The following is a 27674-nucleotide window of genomic DNA, read 5'->3' as shown; positions in this document are numbered from 1 at the left end:
CGCCGCGCAGAGAGCCCGATATGGGGCTCGATCCCAGAACCCTGAGAGCATGACCCGAGTGGAAGGCAGAGGTTCAACCCACTGAGCCACCCAGGTGCCCCTCAAATAAATAAATTAAAAAAAAAAAATGAAGACCATAATTTGATAGGTGGTGAGTCCACTTTATATTTTAGTTTTTCCATCTTCTAATTGAGTTATTAAAGTTTTATGGCTCTGGATATTTGAAATGATTTTGGATACCCAAATTTGGACTATCACTTTTGAGTTGTGATGATACTGGCCATTTTTGAAGTGAGAAAAGGCAGTTTATTTGCTTAAAATAATAGAGTTCTAGTAAAGGACTAGCATTACTTCTTTGATATGTGAGCACTATTTCATTTCCCCATTACGAAGAAAGCAGTGGGGGGCGCCTGGGTGGCTCAGTGGCTTAAAGCCTCTGCCTTCGGCTCAGGTCATGGTCTCAGGGTCCTGGGATCGAGCCCCGCATTGGGTTCTTTGCTCGGCAGGGAGCCTGCTTCCTCCTCTCTCTGCTTGCCTCTCTGCCTACTTGCGATCTTTCTCTATTAAATAAATAAATAAAATCTTTAAAAAAAAAAAAAAGAAGAAGAAGAAAGCAGTGGACAGGAAAGATATGTATGTATACCACACACAATCCAATTGCAATAGTAAAATCTATTTCTCTGAAACTAATGGAATGAATCATTCTGGGAAATCATTTCTTGAGCTTACCTCTTTAAGCTTCTTACGATTTATCATTTTAAGCCTCCCAGGTTTTCTTTTTCTTTTTTTAATAAATATGTTGAATGGAAATCCTTGCAAATGACAGTGCATCTTTTCCTACTTTTGCTTTTTTTAGTGTACAAGTCATTGCATTTTTGTCTACTTAGAGTTGTACGTATTTTTACACCATCTAATTCTGTTTTCGCTTCTGATAAGTGAGGGTCATGTATTATATACACTTAATTGTGTTCTCAGACATGGATTTTCTTTAGGTGGACTAAGTTGTCAAGTTCATTCTCCCCTTACATGGAATATGAGTGGTCTCAGACTGCTGGGCTGTCATTGTTCTGGCCCGAGGGAGTCCTAGGTTCATCACTGTATTTGTTTTTGCTTGCTTAGAAATTAGGCAACCAGGCTTGTTAAAATTATGTAAAAAGTAGAATGATATGAGAGTGTTATTGTATTAATTTCTTTTTTTAATAAAAGCTTTATTGAGATAATTCACATATACAATTCAGTGGTTGTTAGTCTACTCACAGAGTTGTGCAACCATCACAATTGATTTTAGAATATTTTCATCACCCCAAAAGAAATTGGCACTCATTAGCAGTCAGTCTCCATTTGTCTCCAATCCTGTGCAGCCACTATATTTCATTAACTTTTACCCCATTAACATTTTTGTTGTGTGGTCTCATAAGGATCTTTTTGCTACTTTTTTCCCTGCTAAGGTAAAATATGGGAAGTATTGCCAAAAAATTAGCCAGCCTTTACTCAAAACTCAACATGATTTTGGTGATATATTTCCTTTATTATCCCAATAAAATATTTGCATTTGGCCACTTTTGAGGGAAAACTAGACTTTTCTTATTTGTGGCTTTCTTTTAAAGCTGCAGAATAACTGAAAGGCTTCAGGTCTTTCAATGGGATAAGTATTATCTAACTTATGGTAAGTATGATGACAGCCATTTCATGTATATGTCATTTAATGTCTTACTTGTGGAGAAATTAAGTTACTCCCAAGAGTTTATTGCATACTTATATGCTGAGCACTAATGCTAGTGGTTTTGAAGAACATGAAATAAAGGAATATGACAGGTTCTGTCAAGTAGCTCATATTCTGTCAGGGTACATCTGAGATCCATTACCACAGAGTTAAGTGCTAAATGGCTTATTACTGCACATAAGTGCAATTCAGAAAAAGAAGACATCATTATGTAATGGAGTAATTGGAGGGAGGACTCAAGGAGGAGCTGGGACTTAACCAGTTGAGGAGGAATTGCAAAAGCAAGGCACCTGAAGACATTCCAGATAAGAACCAGGATGAAAGGCATAGAAACACATGTGACTTAAGAAATTGCATTTCAAGGTTTTTTTTTTAATTTTTAGCTAGAGGAGAAGAGAACTTAACAGAATTGTTTTGTTTTTTTAAAGATTTTATTTATTTATTTGACAGAGATCACAAGTAGGCAGAGAGGCAGGCAGAGAGAGAGGAGGAAGCAGGCTCCCCGCTGAGCAGAAAGCCTGATGCGGGGCTCTATCCCAGGACCTTGGGATCACGACCTGAGCTGAAGACAGAGGCTTTAACCCACTAAGCCACCCAGGCGCCCCAACAGAATTGGTTTTAAAGAAAGTCAATTCCTGCTGCTGAATTTCATTATTTTAGGAATATTTCTAGGGGTGCCTGGGTGGCTCAGTTGTTGGGCATCTGTCTTCAGCTTGGGTTGTGATCCCAGGATCTTGGGATGGGATCGAGCCCCGCATCAGGTTCCATGCTCAGCAGATAGCCCCCTTTTCCACTTCCTCTGCTTGTGTTCCCTCTCTTGCTGTGTCTCTCTGTTAAATAAATTTTTAAAAAATATCTTTAGGGCAAAAAAAAGGAGTATTTCTAAACACTAAGCTTGAATTTATTCACATGCATAAAACTGTCCAAGCTGAACCTTTATAAACTTTAGGGCTAAATTAGGATTTAATTTCTTAAAATAATCTACTTTACACCTGTTTTTCAGCCGCCTGTCTTGGTTAGATGGCTCTGGATTAGGATTCTCACTGGAATATCCTACCATTAGCTTGCATGCCGTGTCCAGGGACCTAAATGCCTATCCACGAGAGCATTTGTATGTTATGGTGAATGCCAAATTTGGAGGTATGTATGGTGTAATCTAATCTTGAGCTTCTTTTGGTGGAATATTAAATATCATATATTTTAAAAAGGTCTTGATCATTAATATTCAAGCCATTGACCAATTTTGGGTAATAGATTATTAAGCAAAATTTCAACTCAGTAAAATAATTTGGACAGTACTTTTTATTTTCTATGTATTTGCACTTAGAATTTTTCATTTATTGTGGATTTATATTTCTACTTTTTCCTCTTACATTGACTTGTTTATTCTTTCTCTTTGTAAAGGCATTTATATTTAGCACCCTTAGAAGCATAGATCAGTATACTTTGTGCTTCCAAGAGTTTAGTGTAGAACCTGGTTTTTTGTTTTGTTTTATTAGAGAAGTGGTTCTCAGTGAGGGGACAGTGTTGTGCCCCCCCTCCCCTTTAGGCAATGACATTTGGATTGTCATGATTGGAAGGGGAGTAGAGTGCTACTGACATCTAGTAGTTAGAGACCAGAGATGCTACTTAGCACCCCACAAGGCACAGGATAGCCTCCCACAATCAGGAATTAACCCAGTCCAAATGTCAGTAGTGTCCCAAGTTGAGAAACCCTGTAGTACAAGATTCCCAATTTTTGCTATTGAAATAATTAGATTCATAAAGATCTAGTGAAAGTGATGAAAGAAGGGGTAAGAAAGAAAAAAATCCATTTGGGGGATTGTTGACAATGGGTTGTAAGAATGCCAAATGAGAAACAAATTAGGCACAAAATTAAAACTTGTGTTTAAATTTTGTAAGTGTAACTAAGTGAGAAGTTATTCTTATGTTGTGTCAGTTTAATATGCTCAACTGTAGAAATGCAGAGCTTTGTGACTGAAAGGACAATTTGTTACACTTTTACTGAACTTGTGCTTTTAAAATAATGGGGTGTGGGGTGCCTAGGTGGCTCATTTGGTTAAGGATCTGCCTTCAGCTCGGCTTATGCCCAGTGTCCTGGGATCAAGCCCCACTTTTTCGGCTTCTTCCTCTCCCTCCCTGCTCCCGCCCTTGCATATGCTCTCTCTTTCTCTGTGTCAAATAAAGAAATAAAACCTTAAAAAATAAATAAAATAATAAAACTAATAAAATGTTGCCTTTCTTTCGAAATAGTGTATAAGAGACAGCCCCGTGAGTTTGCCTGTTAAGCTACTGCTCCTTCAATTTAGGATTTTAATATCATTTCAGATGTAAGATGGTGACTTATAATTAGTGTGATATTAAATTATCTAATAACTTTTAGGGCTTTTGGCAACCCTGTCTCATCAGTCCTGCCTGATTCAGCTCTCTGAAAATATTTTTGGTAAAAGATTTTGAACACTTGCCATTGGAAAAAATGCAAAGATAGATAAAAATCTAGTGAAGTTTGAAAGAGAGGGTAAGGAAAAGAAAAAGTTGTTGACCTTGGGTTGTAGTAAGATTTCCAAATGAGGAGGTTTGGGGCATAAAGTTCACTTTCCAAATAAGTACAGCTATGATTTTATAAACAAGATTATTTCATACTTAGTGTAAGCCATTCATTCATAGAATTGCAAAACTGAGAGGTGACCTTGCTAGTCATTTCCAGTTCGTGGTGTGAAATGCCCATAAATAGTGGAGAGTGGCCAAAGATGTATGTTAGAAAATTAGGTTAGAGAGGTAGAGTTCAAGGTTAGAGATGTAGCTAAAGAGAAAAAAACACTGAATAAGACTGTCATTAACTTGGTAAGCAAGTTATTTTCGTCTCTCTGAGCCTAAGTTTCATCCAGAAAAATGAGGGGTTTGTAGTATTTAGTTCTTAAACGTGGCTGCACTGTAGAAACACCTGGGGAGCATTAAAAATAAAATACCAGGAGTCCCAGACTAGGCAGTAAGGATTCAGTAGGTTTGAGATAGGTATTTTAAATGTTTGCTCTATATGATTATATTCTTGAAATTGATGGGACTATGATTAATCTTTCTTACCAAACTAAGTTGGATTTCACTATCGTACTAAAAAGTAGAATCCTCCTGGGTCACATTTACGTAGTAGTTCTCCAGTTCCAGATTTTTTTTGTTTCTTTCTTTCTTTCTTTTTTTTTTTTTTTTTAGGTTTTATTTATTTATTTGACAGAGATCACAATTAGACAGAGAGGCAGGCAGAGAGAGAGGGATGGAAGCAGGCTCCCCATTGAGCAGAGAGCCCAATGTGGGGCTCCATCCCAGAACCCTGAGATTCATGACCTGAGCTGAAGGCAGAGGCTTAACCCACTGAACCACCCAGGCACCCCTCTAGTTCTGTTTTTGTGGGATTCAGCTCTTCTCATAAGTTCACGTGCTTGGATCCTGTTTTCCCAGCCTTTGTTCCTATCCTGATTCTTCAAGCTCCAGATTTTTTTTTCTCTTTGGATTACCTCCATAAACCTTATTAAAGTAGACTTTCAACTTATAATTGAGGATACTAGATTATTTTTAAAATAACTGAAAACTTACTTGCACTGTTAAAAATTTAGAAAAGTTTAGAGACTGGAAATATGGCAGATACTATGATCTAGCATGAGATGATGAGTGTTGGTCATAGTTGTGTATTTTTCTTAATTGCAAAGATACTGTATTGTATTTATATTTCTTGCCTCAAGGTAGGTTCCTGAGGATATAAGAAATATTGTTATAAATGTTATTTCTAGGGAGAGGAACTAGGGTGGTAGGGACTTACTTTTTCCTTGGACCACATCACACTCTTTCAATTATTTTTATACCAGCATGTATTACTTTTATAATATAAAAGTCATGTTCATTCAGTTATAGAATAATAGTTATAATAGTTAAATACATTTCATTTTTATTAAAACACTGAAAAATTTTGGTACTACCATAATGTATTAAATTCAACTGTTTAGAGTTGTTTAGAGTTCTCCAATTTTTTTTATTATTTCCCTTGTTTACAGAGGACAGTATAACAATATAACTATATAACAGCAATAGGACAGATAAATGTCCTATGAAATCTGTTATGTAAAATTGTTAATAGGGGCGCCTGGGTGGCTCAGTGGGTTAAGCCGCTGCCTTCGGCTCAGGTCATGATCTCGGGGTCCCGGGATCGAGTCCCACATCGGGCTCTCTGCTCAGCAGGGAGCCTGCTTCCTCCTCTCTCTCTCTGCCTGCCTCTCTGCCTACTTGTGATCTCTCTCTGTCAAATAAATAAATAAAATCTTTAAAAAAAAAAATTGTTAATAGTGGGCATTTAAATATTTTTCCTTTTTTGCTTATATAAGCAAATTTATACATATATATGTATATATTTATAAGCAAAGTATATATACATATCATATATATGTATATGTATTTTTATTTTTTTACTTTTATTTTTCCAAGCCATGCAAGCTGAATGTAGAATGAAAAAAATCTTTATATTTATATTTATAAGCAAAGTATAATACATATATGTATATATGTATTATATATATGTATGTATTATAATTATATGTATTATATGTATTATATGTATTATATGTATTACATATATGTATATATGTAATATATACACACATATATGTAATATATATATGTGTAATATATATGTGTAATATATATGTGTAATATATATTACATATATACATATATGTAATACATATAATTATAATACATATATATAATACATATAATTATATGTATTATATATATATAATTATAATACATACATATTACATACATATAATACACATATGTATATATGTATATGTATAATACATATGTATATATATGTATATAATACATATGTATTGTATGTATACAATGTATGTATATGTATATAATACATATATACACATATGTATTATATACATATCATATGTGTATATATGTATTATACTTTGCTTATAATACATATATGTATATATGTATATATACATAATGCATATATGTATTATATACATATGTAGTATATGTATATACATATGTATTATATACATATCATATGTATATATATGTATTATACTTTGCTTATAAATATATATATAAAAATAACGATTTTTTTCATTCTACATTTAGCTTGCATGGCTTGGAAAAATAAAAGTAAAAAAATAAAAATAAAAAAAGCATTTAGATACCCCTTATAGTTGATTCCTGGGAGTAGAATTGCTTTTTTGAAAGTGCTGTTTTTAAAGCTCTTAACATATATTGTCAGCTTGCTTTCCAAAAATTGTGTATCAGTTTACACTTTTGATAGTAGTATAAGAATCTTTCTACTTTGTTTTCATCTGCATAGGGAAATAAAATGTTTTTTAAATGGTAACTTTAATATGCTAAACAGCATTTAATTTACATTTTTATGTGTTATTTTTTATTTAAATTCAGTTTAGTTAACCTGTAGTATATTATTAGTTTCTGGGGTAGAATTTAGTGATTCATCAGTTGCATGTAACACCTTTAATTCATATTAGTTTGAGCATGTTTTGAGAGTCTATTTAAGTACTTTGTTGACCTGGTTTTGTAAATTTTTTATATTATTTATTTTTTAAGGTTTTTTTTTTTCTTTAAGATTTTATTTTTAAGCAGTCAGTACACCCAAGGACTTGTACTTAGAACCCAGATAGCAGGAGTCTCATTCTCTACTGACTGAGCCAGCCAGGCACCCCTGAAGATTTTTTTTTTTTTTTTTTTAAAGATTTTTATTTATTCAATAGACAGATCACAAGTAGGCAGAGAGGCAGGCAGAGAGAGAGGGGAAGCAGGCTCCCTGCAGAGCAGAGAACCCGATGTGGGGCTCGATCCCAGGACCCCGAGATCATGACCCGAGCCGAAGGCAGCGGCCCAACCCACTGAGCCACCCAGGCGCCCCTGAAGATTTTTTTTTTTAAAGATTTTATTTATTTATTTGACAGATAGAGATCACAAGTAGGCAGAGAGGCAGGCAGAGAGAGAGGGGGAAAGCAGGCTCTCTGCCGAGCAGAGAGCCCGATGCGGGGCTCCATCCCAGGACCCTGGGACCATGACCTGAGCCGAAGGCAGAGACTTTAACCACTGAGCCACCCAGGCGCCCCTGAAGATTTTATTTTTAAGTAATCTCTGCATCCAGTGTGGAGCTCGAACTTAAGATCCTGAGATCAAGAGTCAATGTGCTCTACCAATTGAGTCAGCCAGAAAAAAAGCCAACTCTGTAGATACCTTCAGAGTTTAGTTTTATAATAAAAATGTTCAATGCCCCAACCTGGTTTTTTAAAGTTATGAAACAGTTCAAACATGGAAAAGTACAGAGAGTAATAAAAAGTTTTCATTATTCTTTATCTAACATAAATTCTTTTTTTTTTCATTTGTCTTTTTTTTTTTTTTTAAGATTTTATTACTTATTTATTTGTCAGAGAGAGAGCGAGTGTGCACAAGCAGGCAGAGTGGCAGGAAAAGGCAAAGAGAGAAGCAGACTCTCCGCTGAGCAAGGAGCCCGATGTGGGACTCGATCCCAGGACCCTGGGATCATGACCTGAGCCAAAGGCAGTGGCTTAACTGACTGAGCCACCCACTCGTCCCTCATATTAGTCTTTTAAAGAAATAAAACTGGGAGTGTCTAGGAGGCTCAGTCAGTTAAGTGTCTGACTCTTGATTTCTGCTCAGGTCCTAAGATGGAGCTGAGTGTCTGGCTTTATGCTTAGCGGGGAGTCTGCTTGAGATTTTTTCTGTCCCTATCCCTCTCCCTTTCTTCCCCAATTGCACTCTCTCTCTCTCTTTCTGAAATGAACAAATCTTTAGGCAGATGTGCATGGCTCAGTTAAGCATCTGTGATAAGCTTTTAACTAAGTTAAGCTTTCTGTGTGTGTAAAATAAATAATTAAAAAATCCTTTAAAAAATAAAATAAAATAAAATGAATAAATCTTTAAAAAAATATAAAGAGCTAAAACTGTATTGGTACCATTGAAATCCTTTTCATACCTTTTCCATTTTGTTCCATACTCTGTCTCCCAAATTAAACATTGCCCTAAAGGTGGTTATGTGTCCTTCCCATCTAAGCTTTTAGATTTTTTACTGAATATGTATAGAATCCATAAGCAAAATAATGGTTTTGTTTTACGTTTAAACTTTTAATAAGTAAATGTATTATTTATATATATTCTGTAGTTGGTTTTTTCACTTGGTCACATTTTTTAATCTAGGAGTTTTGTTACATAAAAATACTCATTTCTTTTTAACTGCTGTCTATAAAATATCACATGACCGGGTTACAATACATGTTTGTTTGTTTTTTTAAGTAGCATTTATTTTTAAAATTTTCACAAGTGCATACAGTACTTCACTAAACATTTATGTATAAACTCCTTCTGTACATAATGTATACATAGATGAGGAATTGCTGGGTAATAGGCTATGCATACCTCCAGAATAGTTGTAGTAGTTCCTGCTTCCATCAGCAGCCTGTGCTAGTTTTCTTTATTGAACATTTGTATTTTTTTCTTGCCTACAGACTTAAGTAATTTATCTGTTTGGTTTGCTAACTTTTATGGGCCTTAGTTTTCTCATCTGTAAATTATTGGTGATAAAGCACATCAGTGGTTTACAAACTGCTACTGAATCCTTTGTTTCATGGTGAAAGGTAGGAGAGGCAGATGACAGTGGAACTGTACTTGTTAGAGGCCTGTTTGGGTTTCCTCACCCCTACCATGACTTCAAAGGGGGCTTGGGATCCTTAGAGTTCAGTAAGGCACAGTGTGACTAGACCAGGGAGGCTGCCCAAGGTCTTTTTTAGCTCTAAAATAACCATGTTATGAAGTAAAAACTATATTGCAGTGTTTAGATACATCAGGAAGCATCCTTTATGAATTTATTTTAGGGTTCTTTTTTTCCAAAACAAAAAACATCATTTAAAAAGTTATTTTTATTCCCTTCCTAGAAGAATCAAAGGAATCTGTTACTGAAGAAGAAGAAGACAGTGATGATGATGGTGAACCTATTGCTGAATTCAGATTTGTGCCTAGTGATAAATCAGCATGTGAGTATTCTATAGAATTGATTCTTTTCCTTTTATATACCAAGTATCCCACCCCTCATACACATACACTTTTTTTTTAAAGATTCTATTTATTTATTTGACAGAGAGAAATCACAAGTAGACGGAGAGGCAGGCAGAGAGAGAGAGAGGGAATCAGGCTCTCCGCTGAGCAGAGAGCCCGATGTGGGACTCGATCCCAGGACTCTGAGATCATGACCTGAGCCGAAGGCAGCGGCTTAACCCACTGAGCCACCCAGGCGCCCCTACACATACACTTTTACCTTTAGCCTCATTACCTCTGTTCCGTTGCTTTTTCTTCATCCTAACATCTAACGTATCATTGAGGACCAGATACCTATTGATATCAAAGATTGTCAGTGTGGTGAGGGTATAGGAGACACCATGTTATTTGGTGTGTTTTGTGAATGGAGGGATCTGGTTATTTTTATTGACTTGATGCTATTGACTTTGAATCTTGCCAGATAGAGGGCAGGGGTCTTGGCAGTTCCAAAGTGGAAGATGCCAGGATAGCTGGATAGCTGGAAAAGAGCCCTATGAACTGAAAGGGGCTTTACCCTGATACCAGCAGTCTGATCAAGACACTGCCTCTTTTTCTCTGAAAACCCAGCCAGGCATGAAGAAGTCTCAGCATTATCTTAAAATGAACTATTATTTTGTGACTTGTCCATTTCCATCAAGTACTTTTCAAGATTGATTCTCCTTGGAATTTAGCAGGTTTTATAAATAGTGAGACTCTGGTATATTTCTTGTCTACCCATTGAATTAATTTACACTGTTGGTTATACTATTAAATTTTCACTCTACACTGGCCAGAAAAGAATGTTCATTACAATTTCCTTGTTCAGTGGAGGCAATGTTCACTGCAATGTGTGAATGCCAGGCTTTGCATCCTGATCCTGAGGATGAAGACTCAGATGATTATGATGGAGAAGAATATGATGTGGAAGCACATGGTTAGTGAAACGGATTTTCTTAAATGTGTGTTTATTTCATTTTAACCAGTTATTTGTACTAAGGCTATGGGATTATAGCTTTTTATATTTCTATTAAATACTCATTTAATACTCTATTAAATACTCACTCAAAAGTGAATGGTGCAGTTCATGTCTAAGCCAAACTGGAAAAATGGATGGATTTTCCAAGCTTGAGGGTAAAAAGTAGGTATGATTGGGAGCAGAAAATGAATAGAGATAAATGGAGGGGAAGAAAACAATAGATGAGAAAGCGGATGGTTGGGAGAATCTTTTAAATTGATGCACCTGCTCCCAGAGAACAAGCCTTCTCCCTCCACCACTTAAAAACTTTATCACCTACAGCTTTACTTAACATAATGCTTCAAACAACTCACTACCAAAGTCATTTTCTCCCCCGAGAACCATACGTCATTTATCTAAGATTATTTCTCTTTTCCAGACCAGAATACCATCATAGTCTGGTAGTCTTATAACGTGAGGTGCCTGCTGTTCTCTTTTCTTTTCTTTTTCCCACTGCTTTCATGTCCACTGATCTGGCTGTCCAAAGTCCTTTCCTCCATATGTACCTACTTCCTGGCCTGAGACAAATTCGGTTCTAGAGTTTTCCTTCTGTGAGAAGGAGATACATTTAGAGAATACAGGAGGAGGTACAATTAGAGAATGTATCTAAACATATTCTCATTTCCAATGAGATTTTTGAATGATTTTATTTTTTATCCTTTTTATATTTTCCAGAATTTCTCAGTTTTTAAAGGGAGCATGTGTTTTTGTTTTTTGTTTTTGTTGTTGTTGTTTTGAAGTATTTTATTTTTTTCAGTGTTTCAAAATTCATTGTTTATGCACCAATCCAGTGCTCCATGCAATACGTGCCCTCCTTAATACCCACCACCAGGCTCACCCTACCCCCTACCTCCTCCCCTCCAAAACCCTCAGTTTGTTTCTCAGAGTTCACAGTCGCTCATGGTTTGTCTCCCCCTCCGATTTCTCCATCTCACATCTCCTCTCCATCTCCCAATGTCTTCCGTGTTATTCTTTAAAGGAGCATGTGTTTTAATCCAAAAAACCTATCAGTACAAATTAGTATCATATTAATTTGCACTCACCTATAAAATTCCCTCTAGTTCATGGACATTTGATTTTTTGAGAATTGCTGTTTACTGGCTCATTATCTTGTGGAATCCCTTCTCCTTATGGAGGGTAGAGACATTTTCTTTGTGTCTTTATTTTCAATAGATGACCTACATCTCTGTATTAAATAAATATTGAAAAATATTTCCCTAGGAGCCTTTTTAAACTGTACCTTATCTTCAGTAAATGCATTATTGATTATCCATGTTTTTCTAATTGCTTTATAATAGCTTAAAAGCATTTTATTTATTTAGAACAAGGGCAGGGAGACATCCCTACATTTTATACCTATGAAGAAGGATTATCCCATTTAACAGCAGAAGGCCAAGCCACATTGGAGAGATTAGAAGGAATGCTTTCTCAGTCTGTGAGCAGCCAGTATAACATGGCTGGAGTCCGGACGGAAGATTCAATAAGAGATTATGAAGGTGAGTATCCTTTCTTTCACTGTGAGCAGTTAGATGGTCCTTGGGCAGCAGGGGAAGGTATGGAGAGATATATATGTTCTTTTAGAAACTCTTTATATTATATTTATATTATATATTTATATAATATATATATTATATATATATATATATATTTATTAATTTGACAGAGATCGCAAGTAGGCAGAGAGGCAGGCAGAGAGAGAGAGGGAAGCGGGCTCCCCACTGAGCAGAGAGCCCAATGTGGGTCTCGATCCCAGGACCCTGGGGTCATGACCTGAGCCGAAGGCAGAGGCTTTAACCACTGAGCCACCCAGGCACCCCTAGAAACTCAAGAGAGAGAAATCGCAGAATTAATCTTACCATGTAGGAAGCAAATGTAGAATTATATAGAATGGGAATTCTCATGAAACTTTGTTGTTGTTTTTTTTTACTTTTCTCCTGAACTACAAAAATAGTCTTTTGACAGTCAAAAATTTTAAATGGACACAGGCAAAGAAGAAATGAAAAATCAAGTGTAATTATGATTGAAAGACCTCTGTTAATTTTTCTTTTGCATATCTTTCCAGTCTTTTTGTTTGTTTGCTTATGTGTATGTGTATCTATGCTGCTGTTTTTATTTTTAAAACTAATTCCTACATGATTACATGCAAAACTAGGATAATCTATTAATTAAAAGGGCTAGACAGCACTCAAGAAACTTGGGGTCTTATTCTGTGACAAACTTCTGGACCTTAAACAAATGGCTTTCAAATTTGCTTCTGTTATCTCCACTTTGTAGATTTTTTGGTAAATATTTCCCCTATAAGACTGATTTGCTTTCTGAGTATCCTATTTCAGTCAGAATGTTGAAGTATTCTTCTGACTCAGCCTTTACTTCTTATTTCTTGTTCCAGTGCAATACTGGGGCCCATGGATTTTTTCATTTAAATGACTTTAACATTTCCTTGCTATTACTGCTGCTGTCCTTCAACCCTAGGCCCTTGTCTTCTCTGACTGGATTTACAATAGTAAAATTTTTTGCTTTGATCATTCTTGCCTTCAGCTCACTGTGCCATCTTAGTCTGAGAACACTCTGTGGTCACCCCTATATAGGGATGTTCCCTCAGTGATTGCCTGATAATCACCATATAAAGTTCTAACTCTGAAGAGACAACCTCACCTTTGCCCCACATATCTCTGATTTTGTTCCTTCTACTCTCAGTAGAACATTGAGATACTGCTCTTATGTGCCAGACCCTGATTTAAGCACATTACACATACTCATTTAATCCTTCAAAGAATGTTCTGTGGTAAATGTTACTGTGATCCCTACTTTACAGATGAAGAAACTGAAGCACAGAAAGATCACATAACTTGCTAGAGGTCAAATAGTTAATAAGTGAGAGGATTAAATGAGCTATTATGCAAAAAGAATACATTAGGACCTGTTATAAGCACTTCTTGCATCTTACATGTATTTAATATGTACTAGTATTTTAATGTTGTTAACGAGTCTTACCACTTTTAATTTTTAGAGATGCAGATATTCTTAAAGAGGGTTACTGTAGTTTTTCTTTTTTTAAATAAAGATTTAACTGATTAATTTATTTGAAAGAGAGCATGCAAGCATGGGGAAGGACAGAAGGAAAGACCGAGAGAATCTCAAGCAGATTCTGCAGAGTGTGGAGCCCAATATGGGGCTCAGTCTCAGGACACTGAAATCATGACCTGAGCCAAAACCAAGAGTTGAACCCTTAACTGACTGAGCCACCCAGGAATCCCTCGTTTTTCTTTTATTGGGCAATACAAGTTTCTGTAATATAATGCTGTAATCAATATCATCATGCACATATAGCATGTTGACCTGGGGGTTCTGAAGTCCTGGGTTTTGGTTTTTTTTTTAAGATTTTATTTATTTATTTGACAGAGAGAAATCACAAGTAGATGGAGAGGCAGGCAGAGAGAGAGAGAGGGAAGCAGGCTCTCCGCTGAGCAGAGAGCCCGATGTGGGACTCGATCCCAGGACTCTGAGATCATGACCTGAGCCGAAGGCAGCGGCTTAACCCACTGAGCCACCCAGGCGCCCTGGTTTTTTGTTTTTTTAAGATTTTATTTATTTATTTGAGTGAGAACATGTGTGTGCGTGCACGCCTGCACAAGTAAGAGGAGGGACAGAGGTAGAGGGAAAGATTTCAAGCAGATGCCCAGCTGAGCAGAGAGCCCAATGCAGGACTCAATTCCAGGACCCCGAGATCATGACCTGAGCCGAAGGCAGAGGCTTAACCAACCAGATGTCACAGTCCTGGGATATTTTATTTTTTTTAATTTTTTAATTTTTTTAAATTTTTTTTTAAAAGATTTTATTTATTTATTTATTTGACAGAGAGAGATCACAGGTAGGTAGAGAGACTGGCAGAGAGAGAGAGAGAGAGAGCGGGAAGCAGGCTCCCTGCTGAGCAGAGAGCCCGATGTGGGACTTGATCCCAGGACCCTGAGATCATGACCTGAGCCGAAGGCAGCGGCTTAACCCACTGAGCCACCCAGGCGCCCCCTGGGATATTTTAATTTGGAAAAGTTTAGGCTTTGGGTCACACTGTTAGTCCTTGTGTATTCTCTCCATTTTAAGTCCTAGTTGGTGAGCCTCTAACATAGGGTATGGGCTGAGATGGTTCAGATGATTTCTAGTGTACTATCAAACTCTTAGCTGAAAGAATTCAAGATGTTACCTTTTTTTTATTACAGTGATTAACAGGGTAGTGTCCTTGGACATTGAAAAGCTTTTCTTCACTGAAGGCTTTTTTTTTTTTTAATTGTAAAATTCCTTGTTTAATGCTTTATAGTAAATGATTTTAAGATCACAAACACTTTTTGCTAAGTGATATTTTGGACTTTTATTCCTAAGCCTTATTAGGATATTGAGAGTTGCCTATATATGAAACTTTTTCAGCCTGTACCATTCCCCATCTCCTAAAGTCCTAAGTACCCATGTCACTCTTTTTGCCATTGATTTATTTATTTTGTTTGACCTTTGCAATTTTAAAAATTTGATTTATTTTAAAAAATTTTTAAATGGCTAAAAATTATATATGTTTAAGATATGCCAGATGATGTTTTCATATACATAGTGAAATAATTATAACAGTCAAGTTAATTAACATCCATTGCTTCACATAGTTACCCATTTTTTGTGGTGAAAACACCTAAGATCTGCTGTCTTGGTAAATTTCAACCTTTTTGCTGTTTAAATACAGCCTATCGCAGTTCTCTCTGCCTGAGTCCTGCACAGTGTGCTTTAATAAAACCATCTTTTTCACACTGAGAAACAAACACCCTATCTTTTTGTGGTATTTCAGTACTTCGTGTGCTTATTTTCGTAAGAAGTGTTTATTGAGCTACTATGCCAGGTACAGAGAATATAGCAGTGCCCAAGTAAGATGAGATTACTGTCTTCATGTCAATGGCATTCGTGTGTAGACAAAAATAATTTAACTCATTAGGCAGTTATAGTACATTGTGATACAGCATTGAGTTATAGGGGAAGCTTGAGAAGCCGTGGAATCAAGAGGTTGGACTCTTCACTCAGCCTGGATAGTCAAGAGAGAGATTCAAGCTTCATGGAGTAAGTGACATCTAAGCCAAGATCAGAAAGTGGAGTCAAGTGACCTGGGTGAAGGGGGATTGCGTACAGGTTGGGGAGAGATGCAGGTAACAGGATCAGCCATGTGCAGAAGTTCAAGAGACCATTCAACTTTGGGGGACTGTAAGTAGTTCATTATGTCTGATCTCTGTGTATGAAGGGTGGTTATTACAGCAACAGATAAAGGTGGAGTAGTGAACTGGGTTATACATTAATGGAACTTGAAAGCTTTTTTTTTTTTTTTAAGATTTTATTTATTTATTTATTTGACAGAGAGAAATCACAAGTAGATGGAGAGGCAGGCAGAGAGAGAGAGAGAGGGAAGCAGGCTCCCTGCTGAGCAGAGAGCCCAGTGCGGGACTCGATCCCAGGACCCTGAGATCATGACCTGAGCCGAAGGCAGCGGCTTAACCCACTGAGCCACCCAGGCGCCCCTCTCATCTAATTTAAATCATAACTTACTTAACAGTTTCTTTTTGGGACGCCTGGGTGGCTCAGTCAGTTAAGTGTCTGCCTTTGGCTTGGGTCATGATCCCAGGGTCCTGGGCCCTGGGATCGAGCCCCACAACAGGCTCCCCGCTCAGCAGGGAGTCTGCTTCTTTGCCCTTCCCCTGACTCATGTACATTCTCTCTCTCTCAAATAAATAAATCTTAAAAAAAAAACAAAAAAAACCCAGAGTTTCTCTTCTATCCTCCAGTATTTCCCTCTGCAATCAATGCTCCATATCACAGCCAGGATCATCTTCTGAAACTACAATCAAATTAAAAGTCCCTCATTTCACATTCTCATTGACCCAGGCAGAACACTAAAATTCTTTTAAAAAGCTTTCAAGGGGCGCCTGGGTGGCTCAGTGGGTTAAGCCGCTGCCTTCGGCTCAGGTCATGATCTCAGGGTCCTGGGATCGAGTCCCGCATCGGGCTCTCTGCTCAGCAGGGAGCCTGCTTCCTCCTCTCTCTCTCTCTGCCTGCCTCTCTGCCTACTTGTGATCTCTCTCTCTGTCAAATAAATAAATAAATAAAATCTTTAAAAAAAAAAATAAATAAATAAATTAGATGAGAGATCATGGCCTGCATTTGTTACTGGGAGTGAATGTCAAAGACTTAACAGATTTGAGAGATGTTTAAGGGCGCTAAGCAGTGTAAGTTAGAGATGTGGGTAGGGGTCTCTGAATTGGACAGGTAAGAGTTATCCTTTCGTAAATGTTTGGGAAGAGAAACCTTTTTTTTTCTTTTCTTTTCTTTTTTTTTTTTTAAGTAGGCTCTGCTCCTAGTGTGGGGCTTGAACTCTCAACCCCGAGTCCCATGCTCTACCAACTGAACCAGTTAGGTGCCCCAAGAAAGCATTTCTTTTCTTTTCTTTTTTTTTAAAAACATTTTATTTATTTGACACAGAGAGAGAGAGAGAGATCTCAAGTAGGCAGAGGGTCAGGCACAGTGTAGGGGGAAGCAGGCTCCCCAACGAGCAGGGAGCCTGATGTGGGGCTCAGTCCCAGGGCTCTGAGACCATGACCCAAGCTGAAGGCAGAGGCTTAACCTCTGAGCCACCCAGGCCCCCGAGAAGCATTTCTATGTGGAAAGATGATAACTTAATTTTAGATATGTGTTATATTTGCATGCTCTGCTGCATGTCCAGGTGGAGTATGGGTTGGGGCTCAGGCAGAAGCCTGTTGTGGGTTAAGAGTTGAAGGTCAGTGGGAGGTGCCAAAGTGGAGAAAGCAGTTCTAAACAGCTCTTTCCAGAGGGCTTTTTTCCCTTGTCTCTCCCTAAACACACACACACACACACACACTTTTTTTCCTCATGAAATGAGCAAAACAGATAAGCAAGAACCTCACTCTACTTATTTTGTCTTTTCTCAGAATTAGGTCATCAATTTTGGGAGGATAGGACTTTTATACCTTTAAAAATAAAAATAATGGGGCACGTGCATGGCTCAGTTGGTATAGCGTCTACCTTTGGCTCAAGGTGTGATCTCTGGGTCATGGGATCGAGCCCTGCATCGGGCTCCCCACTCAGCAGGAAGTCTGCTTTTCTCTCTCCCTCTACCCCTCCCCTCCACCGTCTTTCTTCTTTGCTCTCAAATAAAATCTCAATAATAATAATGATGATGATAATGTCACATAGTAAATACCCAGCACAGTTCTGTGAAGAGTGAACACTTGATGCGTAGTACATTCAAAACTTATCCAATGTCTTTTTAATGTTGAGGTTGAGAATTTATAAAGTAAATGTTACATGTACAGGTGGCATTTTTCTTTTTTGGTTTATTCCTTGTTACTTTTTCAGAAGAGAAAGAAATAGCAATTGTGACCAACAGAGGGCACTAGCTTCCTTCTGGTTGATGAATAGGTTGACCCTTTACCTATCTGAAGAGCTCAGTAGACTGTTGCTCAGCAGTTGATTTTTTTTGTGGTTTTTCTTTCTTGTTGTTCTTTTTTTTAGATGGGATGGAGGTTGACACTACACCAACGGTTGCTGGACAGTTTGAGGATGCAGATGTTGATCACTGAAAATGATTTATGCTGCTGTGGGGTGAGTAGTTATATTTTCTTCTTCTCATTGAACTTGAAAATCATGTGAAATAATTTTTATTTTCAGGAGAACTCTGTATAATTAGCAGTTTAGGAAAATGTTAGTTATCTGTTTCTGAAATTATTTGTGAAATTAGTGTTTTTTTCCTCCTAAGGAATCAAGGTCTGCAAACAGCAATGTTCACGTTAACATTTACACTTACCACATGTTAAGTGCTGTGCTAGACAGTGGTAGGCATTGAGGCATGGAAGAATAAGACACACCCATCCTCAGTGAACTCAGGAGGAGGACATTAGCCTGTTATTCAGAAATGGGCTCCCTAGTTGGCTCAGGTGGGAGCTGCAAAGCCTGAAATCACCTCCTGCTCTGCTCTTGAGTCATCTTTTCCCACTTGTGGTATTTGAAATCTTAATACATTCATCAGAAGACACAAAGCAGCTATTTGCTGCAACTCACTGCTATTCAATTTAGGGAGGAAGTAGTAGTAATTCCAAACTGTATCTAAGCCTTTAATTTAATCATAATATTTTATTATTATTTATTTGAGAGAGAGAAAAAGAGCAAGAACAGGAGAGGGGTATAAAGGAAGAGGGAGAAGCAGACTTGCTGCTGAGCAGGGAGCCCAATGTGGGGCTCAGATCTAGGGCCTTAGGATCATGACCTGAGCTGAAGGCAATCACTTAACCAACTGAGCCACCCAAACATTCCTAATTTCATTATAATCTTGTATTGGCTTCCCGCCTTTGTAAAATAATGGAGGACCAAGGTCCTGGGCACCTTAGTGTTCAAGACCAGTTTGTCAAACCATAAGTCCATGAACATTTGTCCAAAAGCTATCATTTTCCGAAGTTGCTTCATTTCTGCTTTCTTATTTTACTTTTATTTAGCCTTTTTTTTTTTTTAGATTTTTAAAAAAAATTTATTTGTCAGAGAGAGAGAGCACAAGCAGGCATAGTGGCAGGCAGAAGCAGAGGGAGACATAGGCTCCCTGCTGAGCAAGGATCCTCTGGTGGGACTCCATCTCCAGACCCTGAGATCATGACCCGAGCTGCAGCGGCTTAACCAACTGAGCCACCCAGGCGCCCCTCATTTCTTTCTTTCTTTCTTTCTTTTTTTTTTTTTAAATTTTATTTATTTATTTGAGAGAGAGAGTGTGAGAATGGAGAGGTCAGAGGAAGCGCAGACTCCCCGCCGAACAGGGAGCCTGACGTAGGACTCGGTCCCAGGACTCCAGGATCATGACCTGAGCCAAAGGCAGTTGCTCAACCAACTGAGCCACCCAGGTGCCCCTCATTTCTGCTTTCTTGACTGACATAAAAGCTCACAGCCAGTTTTCCCTGACACGTTCTTGTGAGCTTTGCTATCCCTGACTTTGCTGCAAGTTACCCTGAGAAATAAATTGTCCTTTGCCAGATTGAGTATCAACTGTATGTTTGATAATAACTAAAGGTCATGTTCATGTCCTTTAGAGCTCTAAGACTAGTAATCCTAGTTGGCCTTCATGAGCTATTTTTACTTTGTTAAAATTGTTGTCCATCTTTCCCCTCTATAGTGTTCTCCTCTTCTGACCTGGTAGCATTTTCTTGAGTACCGACTGTCTTCCAGTCTTATGTTACTTATGCCCAGATCCTTTAATTTAAAGCATATAGTAATAGTTTGGCAAGATTTATGTATTTTGGCTTGACTCTTAACACTACTGTGAGTCATCCAGTTGGGTTGTGAGATCCCTCCTTTTTCTAAGTTCCATTTTATCTTCCAGATTGTTGCCATTGTGAACGTAACATTTCTTCTTACTCTAACCATGAAAAATGATGATGAATCTCTGTTTTCCTCGCAGGTGCTGCCAGTGGAACTATCAGAAAATATCTCTTAGAGTTCTGTGATTTATATTTCTTCTTTAAATACTTAATTTTTATTTCCACAGCATTTATTTCTGTAAGTGTAGCCATTTAGTCTAAAACCTGCATTGTCTCCTCTGCAGTTGCTAAAATTATGTGTTCATACTGCTGCAGCTCTATTAGCTTTAATTTTCAGATCTCACAGTTCCAGATATCAGTACTTCATTATTACACTGTATGGGAAATCTTTTGGTGCCAACTTAAGTCTTCTTCCCTTCTCACTTTCCTGCTTATCATGTTCTTTATAGCATGTTGACTTTTTCATTTCGGTAATATGTAGTAACTTTCATTGAAACTGGAAAAAGATTTTTTGATCTTCTGCCTTTTACATATTTCTTCTTGAAAAATAGATTATTCAGAGAATATGCACCACTGCATTAATAAGGATTCTGAGAAACTCATCTGTTGTGTCAGTAATGGTTATACAAATGAGATATTACTGCAGTTCACTGGTGAGAATTCTTAGGATTCCTTGTAATGTAATTTTGTAGTGAAATAATCATAAAATAACCACAAACTTCCTAATGAGCTGATGATTTGTTTTCCATTCATTTTGTGCTACAGTTGGAGCAGAGAGCTATTTTATTCATAAAATTTATACAAGTTCTTCATCTGGATAATTGACCTGAATTCCAAACAGTGTCTTTAAATTTTCAATCATTTAAAATTGTTTTTGCCTTTAAGGAATGGAATAATTAGACTGTTTATGCAACCATTAATGATTTCAAGATAGTGGAACTAGGACCTCTCAGTGCATGAGATGGGGTGGAGTCAAGGCACAGGAGTGGTAGAATCACAGCTCTACCATATAACAGCTTCTGTGCCTTTGGACAGTCCTCAGTTTCCTCCTTTGAAAATGGGGTTGATAAACTACCTGGCAGGATTGTTGCAAAGACTAAGATATAGATCTGTGTTCTCTGGCACTCTTGACTGGGCATCCAATAAATAATAGGTATTATTGGGGCACCTGGGTGGCTCAGTGTGTTAAGCCGCTGCCTTCTGCTCAGGTCATGATCTCAGGGTCCTGGGATCGAGTCCCGCATCGGGCTCTCTGCTTAGCAGGGAGCCTGCTTCCTCCTCTCTCTCTCTCTCTGCCTGCGTCTCTGCCTACTTGTGATCTCTCTCTGTCAAATAAATAAATAAAATCTTAAAAAAAAAAAAGAACTGTTTAATAATAGGTATTATTAAAAACACTGTAAATCTTATGTTTTTCAGATTCTGCTTATAACTAGGAAAGAACTTGGTGCCTCTTCTACTATGGAGTGGGTGTTGATGGAAGTCTTTTTCCTTCTCCAAAATTTACCTGAACCAGTTCTTTTTTGAGACAGACTATACCTGTCACCAGCAGAAGAAACTATGACCTTTATTAACAAAGGTGAATTAACTTAACCAAGAGAGTATTTGTAGTTTATCATCTACCCCAAAATTCCTGTGCATAGGTACCCTCAGAGTAGGCCTTTGGTTCCAGCTTTCACTATATGCATCTTCTGTAACCTGGTAGGCCTACCTGGTAAGAATGTGCAGACACTTGAAGATGTAGGTAGACTGGATGGGAAGGAGGGAGGCTGAATCTAAGGTAAACCCTTTTAGAGCCTAAGGATCCCATTACCCCTTAAAAAGAAAGACAAAGAGATCTCAGAGAAATCTTGGCTTCTGCTCGTTCTTCACGGTGAGGGTCTCTTTACTAATTTGGGACCCAGATTAATTCGTTCAGGCATCTTTAGGAAGCTTCTTGGGAAATTTTGTAGCCACATGAAATACCATAACATGGATGCTTCTGACTACCCTTTTATTCCTTTCACCATGTTTCACCAGTCTGTTTTGTTATAACCTCTTAGGTTATATCCTTTTATTTCTAACCTCTTAGGTAAGTTTCCATAACAAGTGAAATTGGGATGAAGTCATCAGAGTGCTTCAATGATAATTGTTTTGTCTTTGTAATAGTTTAACAAATAAATCTAGGTTTTCTATATTATTGTGCTCTCATTCTTGACTGAACCACTAATGAGAAAAAAAAATTTTTTTAAGTAAGACTGTCAAAAAACGAGAGTCTTATTGGTTTATTTTTATTTGACTTTTGAGAATATGAACAAGAAGTGAGTAAGAAAATGCATGGTTAGAGTTTTTAGAGGCAAATTTTTAGTAGGGCAAGGATATAATACATTTCAAGGGATTTCTGCTTCTTTCACTCAGATCAGGAATAATTTCTTACAATTCTCAATTTTTAATTTTCACAGAGACCAGGGTATTTGTAAGGTTGATTTGTAGTTGCAAATTTATACTTGGACTTTCTGTACCATTATATGACTTTTAAAAATATGGTTAGAAAAGCTATTCAGAATCACTTGGCTAATAAGTGACTAAAAGAACACATGTCCAGTGTTCTTTTCAGCAGTTTCACTTGGTTTCTGTCATCCTTCACGGTAGACTGAAAAAAAGCTGATTATCCTTTTTCTGACTAGACTCTCAGAAATACTGAATTTGTTACAATAGGCAAGAAAAGGGCCACTTGGAAACTGAAGTTGACTGAGGCCTTCTCTGTATCATCCGTTGTGTTGGATTCTTTATATACATATACATATAACATTCTTTTTTTTTATTTTTTTAAGATTTTTATTTATTTATTTGGCAGACAGAGATCACAAGTAGGCAGAAGAGGCAGGCAGAGAGAGAGGAGTAAGCAGGCTCCCCACTGAGCAGAGAGCCCGATGTGGGGCTTCATCCCAGGACTCTGGGATCGTGACCTGAGCTGAAGGCAGAGGCTTTAACCCACTGAGCCACCCAAGTGCCCCTACATAGAACATTCTTAATTGTCTTATGAAGTATAGGTGCTTTTATTATCCTGTTTTAAAGATGAGGAAACTATGGAAAGTGCTAAAATAACACTTAAGGTCATCTACATAGTGAGCTGTGATTTTTAATTTAGTGAGCTGTGCTCCAAAAATAACATATAGCCTTACCATCTGTCAGCAGTAGCAAGGAAACAAATTCTCTCTTAACTGCAGGATTTTGTTAAAATTTCAGCGAACAGCACAGGAAGTTCCCAAATTTATCTGCTCTCAGTCTCAGCAGCATTCATATTCTATCCTGGACATTTACCTCTTCTTAGGTAAGCAGTCGGGGTATTCTCATTGACTAATCTTAGAAATTCCATTTAGGTCCTTTTTTAAAGTCATAGAAACTTGTCATCATGACTTTTGGTGAAGTAATAAAGTGCTCTGATAATATTGAAAAAATGTTGAAGAGATTCTGTGCACTGTTTCCTACAGGCACTGCATGGTCAGCTTGGTATTATGGGTAATGCAGTCATCTAAGATGCAGGAGACCAAGCATCTAGTTCTGGCTTGTCAGCCAAGGTATTTAAACCTCTCTGGACCTGTTTCCTCATCTGTAAAATGAGGCAACTAGACAAATGACTTTCAGAGATTTAGCTGTAACATTCTATAATATTAGTTGTGCCTATAACTGAGAAAATAGGTGAAAAAGAAAGATCAGGTCAGACTTCATAAAAATGAAATTCATAATGCTCAGCCAAGCCAACATTTCTTTTTTATTTTTTAAAGATTTTATTTATTTATCAGAGGGGAGGGGAGAGAGCGAGCACAGGCAGACAGAATGGCAGGCAGAGGCAGAGGGAGAAGCAGGCTCCCTGCCCAGCAAGGAGCCCGATGTGGGACTTGATCCCAGAACGCTGGGATAATGACCTGAGCCGAAGGCAGCCGTCCAACCGAGCCACCCAGGTGTCCCAAGCCAACATTTCTTGATTCTATCTGAGCTTAATTTTAATGTTACTGTAATGATTTTCTTCCTAATTCTTGATGTAGAGGAAATTTAAAGAAAAGCCATGGAGATTTTCCCCCATAATGTGAGCCATCTAAACTGTCCATAAAAGCTAGTGTTAGTAGTTATCTGTTCTAAATTCTGTTGTTTAAAAAATGTGTTCAGGGACGCCTGGGTGGCCCAGTTGGTTGGACGACTGCCTTCGGCTCAGGTCATGATCCCGGAGTCCCAGGATCGAGTCCCGCATAGGGCTCCCAGTTCCACGGGGAGTCTGCTTCTCTCTCTGACCTTCTCCTTGCTCATGTTCTCTCTCACTCTCTCTCTCTCAAATAAATAAGTAAAATCTTTAAAAAAAAAAAAAAAGTGTTCATAGGAGCATCTGGCTGGCTTAGTTGGTAGAGCATAAAATTTTTACATAAAAAGATTATATAAAATCTTAAAAATAAAATAAAAAATATATTCATTAAAATGATCTCAGTGAGTTTTCTCCTCCCTTAGATCAATTTGTCAGATATTAATACTTTTCAAATAAGCTTGTTTAAATCTATGTACATTGGTGTATTTTGAAATCTTGTTAGGATCTTTGTCAGTACTGGTAAAGATGAGAGATGATGCATAGATAGATGGTCATGGTATCTAGCCTTTTACTTTTAGAGGAAAACAAGTGTGATTACTCATTGTTCAGAGAGATACTAGATTTTTAAAGTTATTATTTATTTATTTCCAGAGAGAAAGCGTGAGATCATTGGCGTGTGGGTGGGGCAGAGTAGAGTGGGGAAAGAGTATCTCTAGCAGACTCCAAGCTGAGCATGGAGCCATTCATCCGGCTCAATCCCATGATCCCAGTAAAGAGTTTCAGCTTACCCAACAGAGCCACCCAGGTGCTCCTTAAGATTTATTTATTAGAGAGAGAAAGAGTGCAAGAGGATGAGGAGGGAGAGGGGCAGAGGAAGAGAGAATCTCAAGCAGACTCACCACTGAGAGTGGAGCCTGTGGTGGTGGTGGTGGGGCTTTATTTCATGACTCATGAGATCATGACCTAAACTGAAATCATGAGCTGGACCATCAACTGCCTAAGCTGCCCAGGCACCGTGATACTAAATACTTTAGATAGAATTTTATTTACCTGCAGAATTTCAGATAATATCCTTACTATGTAGCTAATTCTTGTGGAAATCCTGTTTGAAAAGAAATTCTAGAATGGATGACTCTGTATCCAGTACCCATCCTCTGTGGCTAATATGAAATAATTCCAAGCAAATTCCTTATGAGGATTCTAATAGAATTATTGCCATTCTTTGACAAAGGAGCTGAAACAAACATTTTCCCTAGCATCTCACTCTTATATATACATAAGTAAAACCAGTATGTAATTTGGAGAACTTCGTAATTTCAGATGAGAAGTCAGAAAAACTTGGGAGAGCAATGAACCTAGTCAGAATTTTTGTTATTAACATAATCTTAAGAAGATAAAGGGAATATGGCACCTAGCTGACTCAGTCAGTGGAGTGTGCAGTTCTTGATCTAAGGGTTGTGAGTTTGAGCCCCATGTTGGGTATAGAGATTAGTTAAAAATAAAATCTTAGGGACGCCTGGGTGGCTCAGTTGGTTAAGCAGCTGCCTTTGGCTCAGGTCATGATCCCAGCGTCCTGGGATCGAGTCCCATATCGGGCTCCTTGCTCCGTAGGGAGCCTGCTTCTCCCTCTGACTCTGCCTTCCACTCTGTCTGCCTGTGCTCGCTCTCGCTCGCTCTCTCTCTGACAAATAAATAAATAAAATCTTAAAAAAATAAATAAATAAAATAAAATAATATCTTAAAAAAGAGATAAGGAAAAATAGAAGTATATAACTCAGGGATAAGGGTAAATAGAAGTGTCTGGAGGCTAATTCTTAAGATTTAAATGACTACTTTGAAGATTATATGAATCATGAATATAGTTAGAACAGTGCCTAGAAAATGGCTCAAAAATGTTAATTATTACACAATAATTATTACAGCAATAATTCTTTTTTTTTTAAGATTTTATTTATTTGACAGACATCACAAGTGGGCAGAGGGGCAGGCAGAGGGAGAGGGGGTGCCAGGGAGCCCAATTCGGGGCTTGATCCTAGGAGCCTGGGATCGTGACCTGAACCAAAGGCAGAGGCTTTAACCCACTGAGCCACCCAGGCACCCCTACAGCAATAATTCTTTTTTTTTTTTTAAAGATTTTATTTAATTATTTGACAGAGACCAAAGCAGGCAGAGAGAGAGGAGAAAGAAGGCTCCCCGCAGAGCAGAGAGCCCAATGTGGGGCTTGATCCCAGGACCCTGCGATTGTGACCTGAGCTGAAGGCAGAGGCTTTAACCCACTGAGCCACCCAGGCACCCCTACAGCAATAATTCTTAACAGAAAGAAGAAGCTGCAGATAGGTGTTAACTGACACTTAGAATATATCTGAGAAATCTGAAATTTAAAAATCTGCTGAGCAATTAAAATAGATGTGATGAGATTTATGCATTTTCCTCATAGAACCTTTTGGCCTTCCCTGCAAGTCTCTTTCCTACTTTACAGACAGGTCCAGTATACTTGAATATCTAGTTTTTAGGCTTACAATAGGTTAGAAAAGGAGAAAGAGGTGGTTGCATCAGGCATATCAATAGCAGCAGTAAGTAGTTGACAGGATTATGAAGAAAAGCAAATATTGGTTACCCAAAAATATAGCAGTCTAGCCTTTATAGTGTGTAGTGCAAATATGAGGATGGTGCAGCAATTTATCTTCACAAAAGTGTGACTAAAATTATTAGTGGTTAGAGGTTTGAGATAGAAGAGTCTGAGTTACTGGTAATAACAAGCTTAAGGTTATGACCAAAAGTTGTAGCTGAGGCAGAACAGAAGAAAAAATATTGAAAAGCCTTTCAGGTTCGGCCAATGAACTGGGAAGCCAAGACACTGGAAGAATCATCTTTGTGGGTATTGGAATCCTCAAGAACTGTAACTGGAATGGTGGCGTAGAGGCTGAGAGTGAAACAGGAACGAAGTTCTTATAGGACCTGGGGGAACTGAGGGCAATAGAGGGTAGAAAATTGCAGTTAGAAGTATCCAGGTGGTGGAGGGCATGGTCTGATGACAGGTTTTTAATGGAGGGAAGAAAGAGGAACCTGTTCCACCTCCCGGCCCAGTGGTATCAGAGGTGGTGTGGAGAAAAGAGCTACCATTTCAGAGGGCTGCAGGGGAAGCACTGTCATCTATAGTCTCGAATTCTGACACGTGTAGAGGGCTGGGTGTTTTCACAAATTAATACTCTTTTTTCTTAAACCACGGAGTCTCATGAAATAGTAGTTGAAACACAGCTCCATGTTTGGAAGACATAGGGAGTGGCAGTGGGATCATTTTAAAGGGAACAACCTTTATTTTATGTTGCCATGACAGGATTCAGGCCTAGTATTGCCAGATCTTTGGGATTTTTTTTTGAGAATCCGGAACTGGATTTTTGTGTGAAAAAGACTACATAC

General features: G+C 37.9%; 1 protein-coding gene across 4 annotated transcripts in view; it reads left to right on the top strand.

Annotated features, from left to right (window-relative positions):
• The window catches only part of CLNS1A (chloride nucleotide-sensitive channel 1A), a 50420-nt gene that overhangs the window by 4192 nt on the left and 18554 nt on the right, over positions 1-27674 (top strand). For 2 of the 4 annotated variants that reach the window (XR_006604183.1, XM_013050254.2), the window contains exons 2-6: positions 2727-2863; positions 9703-9801; positions 10668-10775; positions 12179-12352; positions 18411-18500. Coding sequence is in view for 3 of the 4 variants with exons in the window: in XM_013050254.2 (XP_012905708.1) it covers positions 2727-2863; positions 9703-9801; positions 10668-10775; positions 12179-12352; positions 18411-18478 (586 nt within the window). In the remaining variant the exon portion in view is untranslated. Of the gene's footprint in view, positions 1-2726; positions 2864-9702; positions 9802-10667; positions 10776-12178; positions 12353-18410; positions 18501-21613; positions 22372-27674 lie in introns of those variants that run through there. The other 2 variants (XM_004781032.3, XM_004781029.3) reach the window with 2 other exon arrangements.

This window comes from Mustela putorius, unplaced genomic scaffold (assembly GCF_011764305.1).
Source record: "Mustela putorius furo isolate JIRA1106 unplaced genomic scaffold, ASM1176430v1.1 tig00003987_pilon_pilon_pilon, whole genome shotgun sequence".
NCBI classification, from domain to species: domain Eukaryota; kingdom Metazoa; phylum Chordata; class Mammalia; order Carnivora; family Mustelidae; genus Mustela; species Mustela putorius.
This window is presented reverse-complemented; position numbering and strand designations above follow the sequence as displayed.